The sequence below is a fragment of the Tiliqua scincoides genome, chromosome 1 (assembly GCF_035046505.1).
Source record: "Tiliqua scincoides isolate rTilSci1 chromosome 1, rTilSci1.hap2, whole genome shotgun sequence".
Lineage (NCBI taxonomy): Eukaryota > Metazoa > Chordata > Lepidosauria > Squamata > Scincidae > Tiliqua > Tiliqua scincoides.
The window spans coordinates 100,692,196-100,710,777 of record NC_089821.1 but is presented as its reverse complement, the minus strand read 5'-3'; the positions used below and the strand labels follow the sequence as shown (position 1 = coordinate 100,710,777).

Here is an 18,582-nt window from a genome sequence, read left to right as displayed (position 1 = left end):
ATGTTAAACCTCCGAGGGGGAGCTGTGCTTCCCTCTCCGCCAGAAGCTCAGAATGCCTGTTTTAGCAAAAAGACACGACTACTGGTTTCCCGGGAAACCAGGTCACTTGTATTCAGCCAATCTGAACCTCGGAGAGGCAGCGCTTTGTTGCTCACTACCTCTCCAAGGCTTAGAAAAACCTCCAGAGGGGAGGGGAGCATGGCTCCCCTTGGTTTTGGAGGCTATGTGGGGGTCGACAGGGGTCAGCGGCAGCCGTTGGATATGCAGGCAGTCGCTGGCCAGAGCATTGCTAAATGACGCTTACCTGTATTTATGTGTATGTGTGTCTATATTTATGTTCTGTCCTAGGATAACAGGTACTCAAAGTAGCTGACAATCAATGGAATAAAATATAATATGTCGTATATTAAAAAATATATATCACATTAAGTTTAATTTTAAAAAATCAATTTTTTTGGATAATGTTCCTAGGTGGACTAGTGGAGTGGATCTGACATATCTCTTTTAAGGTAGAATTCCACAGATATAGGTCCACCACTGAGATAAATCTCTGGTCCTAGCAGAGGCTGTTCTGGATCAGCTGATGCTTCTGAACTATCTTCAAGGGCAACCCCACATGAAACACAAGGCAGAGGTCTAATTGTGAAGTTATATAGTTAAAGTGCAAACATCTGGAAATTATATTAATGGAACACTAGGTTCGTCCTTAACTATACCAATTTCAAAGTTATTTCCAGGGATGGCTATTCAGAGACACCTGTATTTAGGATTATCAACCAGCCAATTGTACTTCTGTCCACTAAGCAGATTGTTGTATTCCAGTAATGTGCACATAGGAGAACTGACTAATTTATATTGCTGTCTTCTAGAGTTCTCCCTGATAGTTATTGATGAATGCCATCACACTCAGAAAGAAGCGGTCTATAACAATATCATGCGCCGTTATTTAAAGATCAAGAGGGAAAATGAGAAAAGAAGAAAAGATAACAAGCCACAAATTCCTCAGCCTCAGATCCTGGGACTGACAGCTTCACCTGGTGTAGGAGGTGCAAAAAACCATTCAAAAGCTGAGGAACATATTCTGAAAGTAGGTCACCCTTAAACTCTGAATGATGTGGAGGATATTGTATGGGAAGCCACTGTTGTTGAAAAGAAAAGAGGGTGACCAGGAATAAAGAAAAAAGCACAAGCTACTGATTCCTCAACCTTAACTTCTGAGGGTCCTCAACCCAGAAAACACCTTGGGATTGGGGAAATCGTACAGTATCTGTACTGTTGTTTCCCCCCCCCAAAGTGCATTGTGACAAAAGTATGAATCTTTTATGATAAAAAATATGAAACGCTATAACAAGGATATGGTTGCAAAGCTCAGATTAAGATAGGAAAAGATCCCTAAAGTAAATCAATCTCAGTTAAGTGAGATGTAAACCGAATTGAACTAAAAATAAGGAACCCTTTCCTGCCTTAGTGTGAGCTTCATAGAGGAACCTTTGTAAATGCCAGGTTTTGTGGTTTTACCACAGGGTGCATGGTTTTAACAAGAGTTAATAACTTGTCCTGCAGAAGAAAAGAAATTGCAGGAGTGTGTTGGGATTTGGTGAGCAGCTTGAGAACTTTTTGCCAAGGCCACTACACACTTTTTGGTCCAGTCACAAGCATAATAAATTAAGGAATCATTAGACCAAGCCCAGATCTTTCTGTAAGAGCAGCATATCAGGGGAAGAATACACACTCTAAAACAATGGTATCCATTTAAGTTTTCCACTCTCCCATGAGGCCTGGGGCCACAATCTGAAGGCACATGATAAAGTCACCTTGCTGAAGCTAAGCTGGTCTAGACCAGCTCAAGGCCTGAATAGGAGATTACCTAGGTATTCCATTTATGTCACCTTGCATTTCCATGAAAGAAAGGAAGGCTATGAATGAATGTGTCAAACCACTTTTTAATTAATGTTCTTGTTTGCAAAGGAAGAGATGCAGGAATTTAAACATGGCCAGCTGATGATGAGAAAGTCAGAGAAAGGGGAAAGTAGGGATCTTTCAAAGCAGCCAAGCACTAGATAGCTATAAATCTATATTGTGGATTAGCCAAAATTTAGTGTTCCTCAAGCCAAGAACCCCAGGCATATAGTTCTTCATGGCTAAACATTCTTATTCATCATCTAGGGCTATGAAAGCTTAATAAGGGAAACTGTGTTAAGATTAATTCCCTGGGGGAAATATAACAATTTTAGGCAGCAGTACTCACAAAAATAAGTGCATTATTTCTGTAATGATCTTCCTTCTCCAGATATGTGCCAATCTTGATGCAGATGGAATTATGACAGTTAGAGAATATGCCTCCCAATTGTCCAATCAAGTGAAAGAACCCTACAAGAAGTTTGAGATTGCAGATAACAAAAAAAAGGTATGGATTCGGGGGGGGGGGGTTTATTACAATTGTTACCCCCCCCCCCACGTGCCAGTTTGTTTCATTTTAGCAGAATAAATGTGTGGGTGGTTAAATCTGTAAATGCATGTACACATACTGAGTTGCTAGCATTAGAAGTAAAAGGATTTGAGAAGTAAGAAGAATTGGGGGTATTGTCTTGTTTGCTCATTGATTTGTCAGCCTTTCTGGGACATACCCTGCACATGCCTGATCTTTTCTGATCTCGGAAGCTAAGCAAGGTCAGGCCTGGTTAGTACTTGGATGGGAGACCGCTTGGGAATACCTGGTGCTGTAGGCTTATACCATAGTCTTTCGAGACTGAAGGTTGCCAACCAACCATATTCATGTTTGATTACTCATCAACGACAACTGAAAAATAAGGGTATAATTCTCTCTTTTCCATATATAGAGGAATGCATGGAGAGACCCATACAAATATACTAAAACCCACCAGACCATCCTTCAGTGTACACACTGATGCTGTGCAGGCTGAGTAGCAGGATGTCTGGTCACTCACAAGGAATGAAAAACTTCCTGCATTTCACTGAGCTGTATCTAGAAGGCTATTCCTCTCTAGGCCCTTGCAGTGCACAGTAGTGTTCCCATAATAGCAGCCATTCTGGGATGCCTCTGCTTTGCTCTCACCACCTGGAATGGCTTTGAGGGCAAGGGGAAGGGGCTGTTTCCTTGGCACCAGGGGAGTATTATACATTAGGCTGAAGCCTAGGGGCCCCACAGGGACAAGGGGCCCATCAATTTACCTGCCCAGTGTTGGGGCACAAAGCCTGAGTCAAGTCTTGTTGCTTGCAGCAGATGGCCATGAACAGCCCTCCCCAGCTGCAGGGAGGGGCCAAGCAGTTGGCAAGCCATGCTTGCCGGAGCAGACAGAGTGGACGTCACAGGGCTGAGCGCATTCAGTGCACTGGGGTAAAGTGGTGTCTATGCACTTGGCTATCCGCCAGCTCAGCTCTCAGAGGCTGGCAGTGCAACCTCTCCGGTTGACCAGGGCTTCCTGCAGCACCAGCTGGACCCATGGTACATGCTGCCTGCCAGCACACTCCTTCCTCCCTGGCCAACCAGGACTCACCGCAACGCCAGCCGACAGGCCTAGGCTGGCCCTAGGAGCCCAAAAGCCTAGGAATCCAGCCATGGTTAATATGGCCCTGCATGGCACATTCAGGTGCCTGCAAAATTTAGTGCTTAGCCTCTCTGGGAACTCTACTGGTGTCCCATACAGCCTGCACAGCAAGGTCCTGGAGGGAAGTGAGGTACAGGGTATGGTAAGTTGAGGCCACCATTCCCCATGGAGGACAAGATGTTTGCATGCACTCACAAGGATGGCCTCAGAAGGAATATTCTAATGATCTTCTGTGAGATGTCTTGCACTTGGGAGGGGGGCTAGATGACAGACTGGTCCTTTCGTATTGAAAAAGCTGATGAAAGACAGAATAAATCTGTGGTTTGCCTAAGTTTGTCTGAGTGATCTCCTGTGACCTGTAGCTGGTGTTCTTGCTCATCATGGAAGTACAACTTCATTGTAGTTGGAGGTTTCTGTCTGTTTGAAACATTTGTCAGTCATCATTTAGAATTTTTTTTTAAAAAGCACCATAATGAGACTGTTTCAAAAACCACCTAATTTTAAACTTGTGAAAAGTTTCCTAACATGGCAGTCTGCTTTCCACTCCTTCCATGTTTTTCCAGCAAATGCATACAGCCCATTGCAAATTCCATGCATGTATTGGGGAGAGTGACTCTAGCATGGGGTTCTGACCTCTTTTGTGGGAAGGAAATGGAGTCCTGGAAGATAGGCTGTAACCTACTCCCTCCTCTCTCCCTTTGATTGCCACCCACGCTACCTAGAAGTCTGAGTTTCCAGCTTCCATTTTTTGCTCTCTGATCAATGTGGGCAAGATTGTGGTCATGTGAACAGCTGAAAAGATCCTTGGCTCCTAAATGGGAAAGGAGGCTTTCTTCAGTCAGAGAATGACTGTCTGTTCTTTTTATTTGCTAATGAAACCAGTGAACCCTGGTTTTAAAGTTTTCTTGGAGCAGGTGAGAGATGGTGGACCAGTACCTCATTGCCACACAACCATGTGTGATGTGTTGGTAAGTTAAATTGTCAGAGATGCCACTTTCTCTGCGCCTTGTTTGCAGCTTGCCTCATAACTTGGTGCCTGCCTACAACCCTCAGGGCTGCCAGATTTGGCCCTAAGGTCTCAAGGTGCTGACCTTAATTAGCTGTGGTTCACAGTACAGTAATATTGATTAAGCTGAAGTATGAGATTTCTAACTGTTGCTCCCCCAATTCCCACTGTCTTCAGGTGCCGTTCATTGCTACTAATTGGCTTGTTGTAAAGCGACAGCCATTTGTTTTGAGGGGAGCATGTCCTTGTTTTTAACACATTCCTCTAGATCAGTGGTTCTCAAACTGGTAGGTCGCAACCCACCAGTTTTTGCAAAGGTTCCCCCATCCCTTTAAGGAACGGGGGAAGGGGAGAGGCAGGGAAGCGATCCCCAGGATCGTGTCCGTTTGGGGGGGGCGAGAGGAGGTGCTTGTGACTTACTTTCAGAAGGCAGGGCTGCAGCAGGCTACAGGAGGTGCACGGAGCACAGTGCTACACAGTGCTCCCTGAGGCTTGAAACTTTCACTGAAAGCGGGCGCAAAGCACCTCCTGCAAATGGTAGTGCTTTGCACCCACTTTTAGCAAATGTTCCAAGCCTCGGGGAGCTCTGCACAGGGCTCCCCGCACCTCCTGCAGCCTGCTGCAGCCCTGCCTTCTGAAAGTAAGTCACAAGCACCCCCCTTGCCCCCCCAGCAATGTGATCCTGGGGATTGCGTCGCTGCCCTAGCCCCTCCCCACGAAGGCTTACTGAGGGAGTAAAGCTCCCTCAAAGTTTGAGAACCGCTGTTCTAGATAATATGAGACCAAAGGAGTGCTCTCCCTTGTTGATGTTGGCAAAATGTCCAGCACCAATTTAATAAATGCTCATGTGTTTCATTTTTAGGATCCATTTAAAGAGAAACTCATAAACATAATGACAGAGATCCAGGCTTATTGCCAATTCAACCCAAATGCTGAGTTTGGATCTCAAACCTACGAACAGTGGGTAGTTCAAGAGGAGAAGAAAGGTAACTTTTATGTTTAAGTATTTTTAATATATTGCCACTTCAGCTGTCCAAGACGTTTTCAGACATCTGTCTATTAGTTTTATAAGTGAATATATATATTTTTTCTTTTTAGCTGCCAAAGAAGAGAATCGCAAAGAGCGTGTCTGTGCAGAGCATTTGAAGAAATACAACGATGCGCTGCAGATTAATGACACCACACGAATGATTGATGCATATAACGTACTCAAAAGCTTCTATACAGAAGAAAGGAATAAGAAGATGGTAGTGCAGGAAGATGAGGACGAATCAGGAGCAGCAAAACAAGATGAAACAGATACATTTCTGATGGATTTGTTTTATGGTAAGTATGAGCATTTCACATAGCTATAGAAACGTGAAGAACCGGAATCCGGTCAGTCCTTACAATTAGGTCATGCCATAAAAGTCAGTGGAAGTACTTTGAAATAAGGTATTCGAAGGGTACAGCTAATGATATACTGTGATAATATCAAAAGTCTGTGACTGAAATGCTGGAACTTATTTCCGTAGAATTGTTGGTCCTTGTGCCTTGCCCCTCACATATACAGTAGGGAAAATCTATTCGAAGCTTGATTAATGAGAAACCCTCCATCTTTTCACTCAAAGCATAAACCTTAATTCAAAGCATATACATGCGTAAAGCAGTCTGTAGTTTTCTGTTGCCACAAATGAGGAAATGAGGTTTCTCTAACAATCTTTTTGAAAAAGGTAATCCTTCATTTGCAAGTGAACTTCTGACCAGGACAGACTGACCAATCTCTCCACTGTCTGTTCTTTTTATTTGCTAATGAAAACTTCTGAACTTAAAAAAAATCTACTTACTCACATTGACAGTTTTGAAAGAAAGCCATTTTCATGGCTTTTGTAGTATGCCATGAATTTCCATTCCCAATACAGGCATGGGCTTGTCTAGTTTATCCCCCAATGCTAAAACACACTTTTGTCGTATGCCATAAATTTCTGTGGAATTTGCTTCCCAAAATTTATGCTATGACCACTGAAAGTACAGTGGGCCCTCACTTTAAGATGGTAATCCATTCCAGTAATTTTTTCCATTGTATTGTGAAAATATTGTAATGTTAACACAATAACTCATTGCTTTTTGGTAATTTGTTCCTTCCTCTTGCCCTGCTGACCTACTTGGTTCAGTGGGTGCTCTGGTCTCTGCCACTGTGGTGAGACTGCTACAGCCTCACCACTGGTGGGCAGGCTGTTTGCAACCACCTTAAAGTGCATTCCGTTTTGGATCACTAGTTCCACCAGCATCCTGCTCTATTAGGATTTGGCGATAAGAGCTACTGCACTTCAAAGCCTTTCATATGCATTGTCGTGCCTTCCCTGAAACACACACAGCCACAATGTTAAACACGCTGCGCTTGGCAGAAATACTACCAAAAAGATTTGCATCACTGATCAGCCTGTCGATTACCCATGAGATTCTGTTGGGAGCAATCATAAGCCCACCGTACAGTGGACAACCTACAGAGTAGGAACAGCCCAATCCTACCCTAAATTCCTGTGCGGCAATGCAGCAAAACCTGCGTGGGCTATCCTGCATCCCTCCGGATTTTTGGCTACTGAAAATCTCCTCAGAGTAAGGTGACATTTTTCCCCTTGCCTGGCGGTAAAACGTAGCAACCACAATGGGTAAACTTGGGCGTGTGCCAGCTGGTGCAAGTCTGAGTTGATCCATGCAGGTGGACTGGGCCCAGAAAGGGGTTAGGATTCAGCATGTGCCAAAACTGTCCCCTACCAGGCCTGATTCGCCTATGCCCCACCTCATCTCCTCCCTGTTTAGTGTCTGCCCAGTTCTGCTCCCTGCACTGGACCTACCTGCTCTAGTGGGCCTCTGTGGCTTTGCCAGTGCCCATGGGAAGGTTCTGGCCTCCCCGCTGGTGCACTGGCTCCATGCACTCCTTCAAAGCACTTTATGGTGTTTTTGTGTCAGCCTACACCTGTGAAACCCTCATTCTGCCAACTCTGGCATTAGATAGGGTTGGACCAAGAGCCTTGTTTTGCCATGTAGAGTCCTATCATGTGAGCCTATCATGAAGCAGGCACCTACTGCATTACTCTTTCCTGAGAACCTGGGGAATGTTGTTGTATGCCTGTTGTGTGTGGGAGGGTGTTGTGGTAGCCCAATCCTACACCCTGTCAGCCCATAACATGCAGCACTACTGACATGCTATGGGCCAGCTGGAGACCAGGCACTCCAGGAGACGTAAGTAAAGACATTTTTTACTTACCTCCCTGTAGGCCACCTGGTCCCCAATGGGTCTCTCAGATGTACACCAGTTCTTTGGCAGGTGTAAGTCTGAAGAGCCCCTGGGGGCAGGATTAGGAAAGGTTATTTTTTCTAACCATCATCACTAAATTTCTATGACAGCATTTCTTCATGCTATGCTGTGAACTCACCCCTGTGTGCATGTACGTGTCTATCTAATTCTTCAATGGTTACATCTGTTGTTTTTAAAGCCAGAGAAAAGCAGCTGCGACAGATAGCTACAGAGGTGCAATATGAAAATGAGAAATTGACAAAGTTGCGTGCAACTCTGATGCAAGAGTTTACCAAGGCAGATGCTGCAAGGGGCATCATTTTCACAAAGACTCGGCAGAGTGCAGTTGCCCTTTCTCAGTGGATTAGGGACAATCCAAAATTTGAAGAAATTGGTGTGAAAGCTCACTACCTCATTGGAGCTGGAAATAATAGTGAATTTAAGCCCATGACTCAGGTAAAGAACAAAAATAAAATGTAATGCTAGATTGTCTTTACTATTGAATTGCAAGGAGCAGATTTTCATGTTAACATGGAGTATGATTCCTTAACCTTTTCTCTTCTTAACCTGTTCTTATCTCTACCATCGAATTGGTGAGTAGTTGAAAAATTCTAGAACAAAGGCATGCAAGATTAAAAAATGAGTACAGGTGGGACCTCAGTATCCACTGATTTGGTATCCACCAATTTGACTCACCACTGATATTGAGGTCCATCTTTAAATGCCTTGTAACAAGGGGAAAAAGCACCAAAATCCCATTTCCTATCTTTTCACTGTTAAATATAATTTCATTCCATTATTCAGCCAATCTAGTGGCTGAATATGGTATGGTTAGTTGGTTGGTAACCTTCAGTCTCGAAAGTCTATGGTATAAGCCTACAGCATCCAGTATTCCCAGGCGGTCTCCCATCCAAGTACTAACCAGACCTGACCCTGCTTAGCTTCCAAGATTAGATGAGACTGGGCATCTGCAGGGTAACAGTTGTGGTATAGTGTCTACGCTAATGTATTCTGGGGTGACAATGGAGGAGCAAGAAACCTGGAGGTGGATCTTTAAAGCTATTTTTCCACTGATTTGGTATCCACTGGTTTTTTTTATCCACTGAGGGTTCCGGAACGAAACCCCGGTGGATAACGAGGCACGACCTGTATTCTCCAGCAGTGGTGAAGAATATCCTTGCACCGATTGCCTCTATTTATTCCTTTAGAGACAGGACCATGTGATCATCAATATTCTCCCTGCATCCTCAAGTTGCCACTCCCATTTCTGGTCCTGTTTTGCTCTAGCAAGCAGAGTCATGAAGGTCCTCTGTTCTTACATACTTCTCACTTCCTTCACTTCTCTCTCTGCACATCTTTTTCTGGATAAAGTGAAGAAATAGAATTAAGTGTGCCTAGAGATAACCCCTCTCCCAGTGTTCCCGCTGCAGATGCAGCCTCCTCATTTGGCAGGACTACTCCATCTAAAGAAGCACTTGAAACACTAAAAGGCCAAATCAGTTCAGGAATGGAAAGAAGAGTGCCAAAAGAGGGCAAGCAAAGGACATTGAAAACTCCCAAAATGCAGCAAGAACCCTTCCACAGCTTATAAAGTATAGGGGGCTAGTAAGACTGCAGAAGGTGGCAAGGGAGGCACCGAAGCGACAAAGGACCCCATAAGGAAAGGCTTTAATCACTCTCCTAAGACACCAGAAGACAAACAGGTTATTCCCATCTGCAGCACTGTCACTGCAGCCACAGCACTGCAACAAAAGCCCCCTAGTACTGGCTACTATCAGTGGAGCTCCTTCTTCTAATGATGTAATGCTGGAAAATGATACAGTTTGTCATAAGCTGGCATTCGTGGAGATGCGCGACATATCTAGAGCATAGGATTGGACAATTAGACCTACTTGGATTGGATGTTTCTGCTCTAAGAGGGGAAACCTTTTCCATTTCAGGCTTTCTAGAACATTTGTGCACAAATGGCACCTTTTAAGGTCAGCTGTGATTTCTTAGTTAAATATTGGGTTCCGCTGTATGTTTGTTCAGGTCAAGTATGAAAGTGTTATGCAAAACTTGCTAAACTCAAAGCAGTTGCTCCGTTCGTGTATGAATGGTGAAAGCAGTTTCATGCCCTTTGATTATTATATGTCAATAATATATTCACACAGAATGAACAACATGAAATTATTGAGAAGTTCCGCACTGGAAAAGTAAACTTACTCATTGCTACTACAGTGGCAGAAGAAGGCCTGGACATCCCAGAATGTAACATTGTTATACGCTACGGCCATGTTACCAATGAAATAGCTATGATGCAGGTATGTCCATTTTGAATCTTTAGGTTCCCACCCACCAATATTATATTTTGTGATTGCAAAGGCCATAGGCTTGTGGAAGAATCAGTTAGATTTTCAAAGAATTTGTTATTATGTTATGTTTAGTTGTGGGGACATACCAGATGGCAGATTCCCATTTTACCCCAGCGGCATTCTGTGCAAGGCAGATGAGTTTAGTCCATCTGCTGTGCTGTACATCATCAGTTTCTGTATCCTTGTAACAGCTTACAACTGCTGGTGTGCAGCTTAATACTGTTGTAGGCGGTTGTATATTAGCTGAATGCCTTTCAAATGTCCAAAGGAATCTTGCTCCATTTCAACCTTGCCATGAATCATTTCTTCACCAGATGACTTTTGTATTGATGTAGTTGTGTTATTGTTTTAGCAGAAGACCATGAAAAGTTGATCTAATAGCAGGTTTATACAAATGCTAATGACACAACATGCACTGTTAAAACTATTAATTTATCACCAAAACAGTATGGTTCTTCTCAAACATACCAGCATCATCTACCTTAAAGCTGATTTATGCCCTTTACTTCATAAAGATATGGCAATACCAGGCCCCCAAAGTAATATACCACTGGGCCAATCAAATTCTGAGGATGATCTTCAATTGCAGAGAGTGTGTGTGTAAAAGGAGAGAGCTTTTTAATAAATGAGTCAATAATGAATCAATCAGGTCAATGTATGTTCAAGTTGCAACAAAGGGACAGAGAGCCCAATCCTATGCATGTCTACTCAGAAATAAGTTCCGTTATCAGCAATGGGGTTTGTCCCACATAAGTGTGGATAGGATTGCAGTCCTAATTTATCAATACAATAAAGGACTATGCCCTGGAATAGTTAGCCAGGGAATATTCTAGAGGAGGCAGCAAACCTGGACTTAATCCTGCCTAGTGACCAAGATCTGGTGCAAAATGTTAGTGTGGTTGAGCCAATTAGATACAATGACTTCAGTTCTATAAAATTCAACTCACATTTAAGTGGAAAGTCAGTGCACATGCTGTGTATGTGCACGTATTTATTCCTTGCCTCTTGTGTATTTCAGTCTCGTGGGCGAGCTCGAGCTGATGAAAGTACCTATGTACTTGTGGCATCAGAGGGATCTGGAGCTGTCGAACGTGAACACGTCAATATGTTCCGTGAAAAAATGATGCATAAAGCAATTCGACGTGTCCAAGAGATGCCCAGAGAGGATTATTTAGTTAAGGTATTGTCTATAACATAGTCAGGATCACATAGTCTGTGACAGGTTTACTCACTGACAATTAGATTTTTGAACAGAAATGGACTTTAATGTACTGCTTCACAGGACAGCCAACAGATCCTTCCTGTCAAGCAAAGGCGAGCTGCAGCCTGCTGCGTAAAGCAGCAGGTTGCAGTTCTTTCCTCCCCCAGAACAATTTTCTGTAGCTAGTGAAAGTACCTATGTACTTGTGGCATCAGGTGGATCCAAAGCTACAGAACTGGAAGTGTCAATATTTTCCATGAGAATTTAGAATATGTCTGAGACATGCCGCAAGAAGACTATTTATGGAAGGAAACAAAAAGAAAGAGTGGTGTTTGTTGTGAAGCATACCACTGGATTTGAGGGGCCAGCCAGTGCCTGGAGCGGGGTGATGCTGTCATTTCACTCCCTCCCTGCATCATCATGTGCCCCCCATTCCTGAAATGGTTCTGATTTGGGTTCAGGGGTGGGCAGGAGGGCCACTCAGCACTCTTCTTGCCGCTCTGAGCACTCAGGCAGTGAGCACTGTGCATATCCCCTCCACAGAGAGCCTGGAAAAGTTCCCGAGCGCTGTGGGGGTGGCCCGTCCAGCCCCTGCCCACACTATGCTACTGAAGCCTGTGGTTCTACTTGTGAGGAGAAGGGCTCATATCCAGTGGCATGTCACTTGATATGGCAAGCTACAGCCCTCCTACTTGCAAGTACATCAGTAAAGTAGTACTCACTATCATAAGAGTAGCCACCCAATTAGAGACTACAAAAATGAAGTGGAGGTTGTACTAGCTTTCATGGGGCATATCTTGAGATCCAAACTGCTTTCTCAAGACCAACCTGGATAAGTTGTCTTATCTGTGTGTTTGTCCTTTTCACATATAAAGCAAGCTGTTTGTACATTTTTTGTATCAAAAGGGACACATGGACAAGTTGAACTGGACCCTTTCTCATCTTATTTCCCAATGGCCAGATGTTTCAGATACTTTTCTCTCATCCCAGCTCTGATACTGGAATTGATTAAGGCAGAGAGAAGATTGCTGGGGTGATGGTCTACGCAGGATGCTAACTTGAGAAAAGGTTCACTCAAAATTTGATCTTCACCCCGATTGTATACGTCAATGGGGCAGACACGTGGACAACAAACACTCAGTCATGACTAGTTTGACCCTGAGAAAAACAGGTGGAGCAAAGTTGCCCTGATTTAAAAAAAAACAAAACACCAGTTCAAAATAATGGTAAAGTACTGACCCCTTGTGTGTATATGGAAATAGTTCTGTCCCTTCAAAGCCACAGAAGCCTACACACATCTAGGAGTACAGGGAGAGAGTCACTGCTTATGGCATGGGTGTCAAACATAAGGCCCGCAGGCCAGATCTGGCCTGCGGAAGCTCTTAATCTGGCCGAAGACGTTCTTCATGACGTAGTGGCAGGGCTCTGCGTGGCCGAAGTTTGGAGCTTTCCAATGCTGTTTCAGTGTCTCATGAGACTTTGAAACCCAAGAGCTGAAGAACTCTTGTGGGAACAATTTGGACGACGCATCTGAACTGCCCCAACCCTGCTAGACGCACGATTGAAGACATGCCTTTTTCTGTACACCATTCTTATTTTCATAACTGAAGAGAGAATCTCGTCCAGAGTGCTCTTTCACATTAAATGTACATATTAGTATTTAAATTGTGTGTGATGGGTGATTTGGATAGCTCCCCCATGCAGTTATGAGAACTGGAACAGTGCACAGGGAGGGGAAGTGGAATGTGTCGTCCACATCCGCAATTGTGTGGGTGAAGCTGTCTCCGACGTATCATCCAAACCGATGCATAGATTTTCTGAAACCTGGTTAATAATTAGTCAATAGGCAGAAACACAGAAGTGTGATTTTTTTTAATGACTCTTGTTAGCAGTTTCCAAATATGAAGTGTTTGAAATTTGGCTTGGGATAGCCTCTTTCCTGGCATTGGCAGATGATGGTTTTGTATGTGTTTGTTCCACTGTTAGATCCGAGGCTTTCAGTTGCAAAGTATAATGGAGGCAAAAATGAAAGCAAAGAGGGAGGCAACTAAAACATACAAGAAAAAGCCTGATTTGATAACATTCCTTTGCAAAAAATGTACTCTGTACAAGTGTTCTGGAGAAGACATACAAGTTATTGAAGACATGCATCATGTCAATGTCAAAAAGGAATTCCAGTAAGTGTTACCATGGCATCTACAGGTTCCATTCCAAGCACCCAAACTGGCAAAAAAACTGCACTATAGCAAATCAATTTAAAAAACAAAGTCTCTTTGTTCTGGTGATTTAAAAACAGCCTTGCTGACCTTTGTAATGCACACAGAGGCAATCAGTGTCTCTCCAGGCACTTAGGCTTCACTAGGAGGCAGCAATACCTCCCTTCACCAGGAGCCCCAGCAAGGGGGAAAGAATGGAGAAGCTGATAATTGCTGCCATTTAGTCTTAGTTCACATGTTCAGGGGGAAGGGAGGAGTGAAACCTGCAGCGAGAATGACTGATGGTCAGCCAGCTGCCCTCTCTGGCATTATTAAAGGACTGTTTTCCTCTAATTTCAAGGGCCCTTCTCATCAGCTTTGAGATAGAAAAATATGTGGAAACTTAGGTTATACCTGTAATCACTTGCATGACTGTCTCTGCAACAATAAAAAGCAGTTTTTTAAACTGTGATTTTGAAGGGGTGCATTTTTCCCTCCTCCAGGGATCAGCACATTCCTTCTCATTTGCAGGGGCCATTTGTGTTGAGTCAAATCTGTGTATAACAAGGCTGGACCTGTATTTTCTTGGGGCTCGTGCTACTTACCAATATGTTGGCTGAGCTCTGTAGCTCACCTTCCACTTCAGTATGCATTCATTTTCATGGGAGGTGTTTGAATATTTACATGAAGCTGTCTTATACTAGACCTGATAGATCCATCTGAGCAGCGCTATCTACTCTGATTGGTAGCAGTTTTCAGTGGTCTCTGGTAGAGGTCTTCTTAGTCTGAGATCTTTTTTGGTGGACTTGCTAGGGATTGCACTTGGATTCCTGATGTAAAGCATTTGTTCTGACATTCAGCTGCAGTCCCTCCCCTCTGTCCTCTTCCCAGTTTTTTTTTTTGGGGGGGGGGGGGATTTTGCGCAAGAGAATTTCTTGTTGGTCTGTACCCTGTGTGATTAGGCAGATGGAAACTTCTTGGTATATAACTTTTGGTGTCCCTAAACAAACACATCTTGGTCTTAAGACTTTCAGTTCTGCCTGGTTTTTCACACTCAACTTATGTACACATGCTTTTAAATCTATAAATAAAATACCCACGTATGTGGGTCTGAGAACCCTGCTCCTTCACATTTATCAAAGATATGTGCAAGTGTGTGACATCCACCCTTAGATGAAAGCACCGTATAACACAAAAGCACTTGTGTCGGCTATGTAAAGTAGGCAACAGCTATCAGTGAGCATTCTGATGGCAGAGAACACCTACACTATTGGGCAGCATATTCTCTTGTTATATCCAGTGCAGCAGAAAGCAACCTATCCAACATGTGCTCAGTGCTCCTCAAAAGAGTTGAGAACTGCATTCTTACAAGGTTGAAATAAAGAAGAAAAACAGTAATGAAAGATCAATGAGAAAACAGAAGGTCTTGTCTCAGAGGCTAGAGGTATTCCTCTTCCTCTCTGGTCTAGTAAGTAAAGGAAGGATTGGGGAGATAGCAAATAGGGAGGACACCAGTCTTCCCCCATGTTGTGCAGCACAGTAGGCTGAGATCTCTCCTTTTGAACAACCAGGGGGAGTGTGGGACTACAATAGTTATAGACTGTACTCCGGGAGTCAGAAGCCATGAAGGGATGGTGAGAGTCACTAAGTCTTGTTCCCTGCCCTCTTAGCTAGAAAGAGTCAGTTTGCTCTCACCTGATAGGAAGGTGAGATGATTCCTAGGACTTGTGTCCTGTTAGTTTCTTCCTTTCCCTCCTGCTTTGATCTAGAGATGGGTCCTGCATCCTCGGAAATGCTTAGTTCTGGTGGAAGGACTTGCCCTGCGATGAGTGTCCTCCTGCCGAGGAGAAAAGCAAAAATTCACCCGAGTCTGAATTTCCTTTTCACTTATAAATAGCTAATTCTTATTTTCTCACACACTTGTAGGGATCTTTATATTGTAAGAGAAAACAAAACACTGCAAGCAAAGGAAGCAGATTATAACACAAATGGAGAAATTATCTGTAAAGATTGTGGACAGGTAAGTTCCTTTTATTATTGATTTGAGTATCTTTCATGCCAGTTTACACTTAAATAATAGTGCATAATTTTATTGAAATGTCACTTCTTTTTTTCCAGACTTGGGGAACTATGATGGTGCACCGAGGTCTAGACCTGCCTTGCTTGAAAATAAACAATTTTGTGGTTGTATTCAAAGACAAGAAAATGACCGAAAACAAAATCTACAAAAGATGGGGAGAACTGCCCATTAGATTTCCAGCTTTCAATTATGCAGATCATTGTGAATTCAGTGATGAAGATTAAGAAAGTTCACTAAAGTTCTTACTATAGGTTCTAAGGGCCAGCTTGCACAGTAACTGCTGCATCAACTGATTACTTGTAAACCTGACAAGAGCATTCCTGTTCTTTCCAAAACAGTACTTTTGACTGAAGGTAGTTCATGTATTCAGCTTCAGTGCACTGAGTGAGAAGTCTTCAGTGGAAAAAGTGCCTTGCATTGTACACACAAGTGCAAATTAGCACTATCAGTCAAAAGGGCTGGGTGGGGCTGTTCAGCTTGGGAAGTGGCATTCTACCCCTCAGGGGTGGTCATCTGGTAGTCTGGAGGGGGGGGGGGGAGAGGTGAATTCTCAAGTTTTTGTGAGTCATTTTCTAAACTCAGTCTTGCTAAGCGACAGAAAGCAGTGAAACAAAACTATTTTTAAATTTTTATTTTGTTACTCAGTGTGTAACTTGTGACCTCTGATACTATTTTCAAATAGTTTATTCATCAAAAATTGCTGTGGTCGAAACTTTACGTGGCATGTTTCATGAAATACAGATAACTCTTTCTCTCATGGAATATCACTTGTAAAGACCCATTTGAAAAAAGGGGGTTATGGTCAGATTGCGTGTGAATCACCTTGAGTCTATGAGAAAGTTGGTATTATAAGTACTGTAATAAATATTATAACAATATGTATGTTTGATACTGAATAGTTTGTCATTCGTGTTCTACACATATTAAATTTTTTTCTCAAGCTCCTTGCATATTTTTCAGTTCAGTGTATTTTCCAAGTGGAGGGGAAGGAATGCTTACAGTGCCCCCATTCCCTGATATTATATTGAAGATCACCTTGGAGAAAATCTCTTGCTTAACTGTTAAATGATTGACTAGCTCTCTTCTCATGAATCTTCCCCATAGTCAGTAAACACGGGATGGTTGAAGTGGAGAGAAGTAGGACAATGCTCACTGGCCCGGCCTCTGGTGCATGCTGCCCATACCCTCCCCGGCGGGTGGCTTTTAAAAGCATTTGGCTTTTATACCCAGCAGCCAACCCCAGATACCCCATAATGGCGACAACCCTGAACATCCAGGGTTCTATCTATGTATATGGTGTGTGTGGGCATGGTTCCCTTCTGAAGCACACCACATTTGTAGCTGTTGAGGATGGAGCGAATGGGTACACTGGTATCCAGGAGGCATGGGTCTCCACCCTGCATTTCTTGCATATGTGAAGGGCTCCTGGAACTGGAAAAAGTGCAGACAAGGACAACCACTGGAAAAAGGAAAGGCTACAACATTTAGGGCTTTTTAGCTTAAAAAAAGGCAACTAAAGGACACACAATTGAGGTTTATAAAATTATGCATGGTATGGATCAGGGGTGCCCAAACCCCAGCCCTGGGGCCACTTGCGGCCCTCAAGGCCTCTCAATGCGGCCTGCAGGGAGCCCCCAGTCTCCAATGAGCCTCTGGCCCTCCGGAGATTTGTTGGAACCTGCACTGGCCCGGCACAACTGCTCTCAGCATAAGGGCAACTGTTTGACCTCTCGCGTGAGCTGTGTGATGAGGGCTTCCTCCACTGCTTGCTGTTTCACGTCTGTGATGCAGCAGTAGCAGCAAAGGAAAGGCCAACCTTGCTTTGTGCAAGGCCTTTTATAGGCCTTGAGCTGTTGCAAGATCTTCATTCATTCATATAAGTTCATCTTTAATATATTCGTTTATGTAAACTTATGTAAATGTATTCAAATTTTAAATGTAAATTAATTCTTTTTTTCCCCGGCCCCCGACACAGTGTCAGAGAGACAATGTGGCCCGCCTGCCAAAAAACTTTGGACACCCCTGGTATGGTTTAAAGTGGGTAAGAAATTTTTCTCCCAGTGCTGGAACTAGGAATCATCCAATGAAACACAGTGGCAGGAGGTGTAGGAAATACCAAAAAAAAGTACTTAACACAATGTGTGATTAAGCAATTGATGCCTGTGCTAAGAGTTTTACATAACCAAAGTAACGCCATCTTAACATCAGCTCTGCTTTGTCCCTGCTTTTGGGCTTTCTAATGTAGGTTAAAAGCTGCAAGCCACCCCTCACCTGGTGTCTGTCCTAGAGATAAAGGGACCACAAGGAGGTAGTCTGCACAAACAGTACTTCAGAGCAAGGGTAACCCGTGTCTGAAGGCCTGTGGTTTCTTTATCTCTCCAGTACAATCCAGCTTACTAAGGTAAAGGGTGGAGGGGGTGGCCATGGGCAGGGGGACTGAGCAGTGAAGGTGAAACGTTACTGGACCCTTGTCTTCATTACTTTGCTAGCCGCGCCTATATGCTAAACTGTATAAAAAACTGGTTGCATCCAGTTTGCTCTCTGCACATGATCTGAGGACATCTCCACCGAGTGTCTTGCTTTGGTACCAGCAATAAACAGCTGTTTTCTGCCATACCTTCCGTTGGAGTGTTAGTTTGGGATAGTTGCACGCCGGGAACGATTCTTACGCTGCCTTAGGGCGGTTAGAGGCAACACTATGGAATTCATATCCAAAAGATGCGATGGCCACTAGCATAATGGCTTTAAAAGGGGATTGGAGAAATTCCTGGAGGACGTGTCTCTCACTGTCGACTAGTCAAAATGGCTGTGTGCTACCTCCAGGTTCTACAGCAGGGTGCCTCTTGAATACCAGTTTCAGTGGCCAAAGAGCATCTTTTGCTCGTAGGCTTTTGACT

General features: G+C 43.6%; 1 protein-coding gene across 1 annotated transcript in view; it reads left to right on the top strand.

The window, feature by feature from the left end:
* IFIH1 (interferon induced with helicase C domain 1) overlaps positions 1-16,625 on the top strand; it is a 31,476-nt gene extending 14,851 nt beyond the window's left edge. Inside the window, exons 7-16 of the mRNA XM_066612095.1 lie at positions 870-1,087; positions 2,291-2,407; positions 5,438-5,561; positions 5,674-5,901; positions 8,055-8,311; positions 10,009-10,158; positions 11,228-11,389; positions 13,397-13,587; positions 15,532-15,625; positions 15,724-16,625. Of these exons, the coding sequence (XP_066468192.1) occupies positions 870-1,087; positions 2,291-2,407; positions 5,438-5,561; positions 5,674-5,901; positions 8,055-8,311; positions 10,009-10,158; positions 11,228-11,389; positions 13,397-13,587; positions 15,532-15,625; positions 15,724-15,909 (1,727 nt within the window). The 3' untranslated portion in view covers positions 15,910-16,625. The remainder of the gene's footprint in view (positions 1-869; positions 1,088-2,290; positions 2,408-5,437; positions 5,562-5,673; positions 5,902-8,054; positions 8,312-10,008; positions 10,159-11,227; positions 11,390-13,396; positions 13,588-15,531; positions 15,626-15,723) is intronic.
* The last annotated feature ends 1,957 nt before the right edge of the window (positions 16,626-18,582 follow it).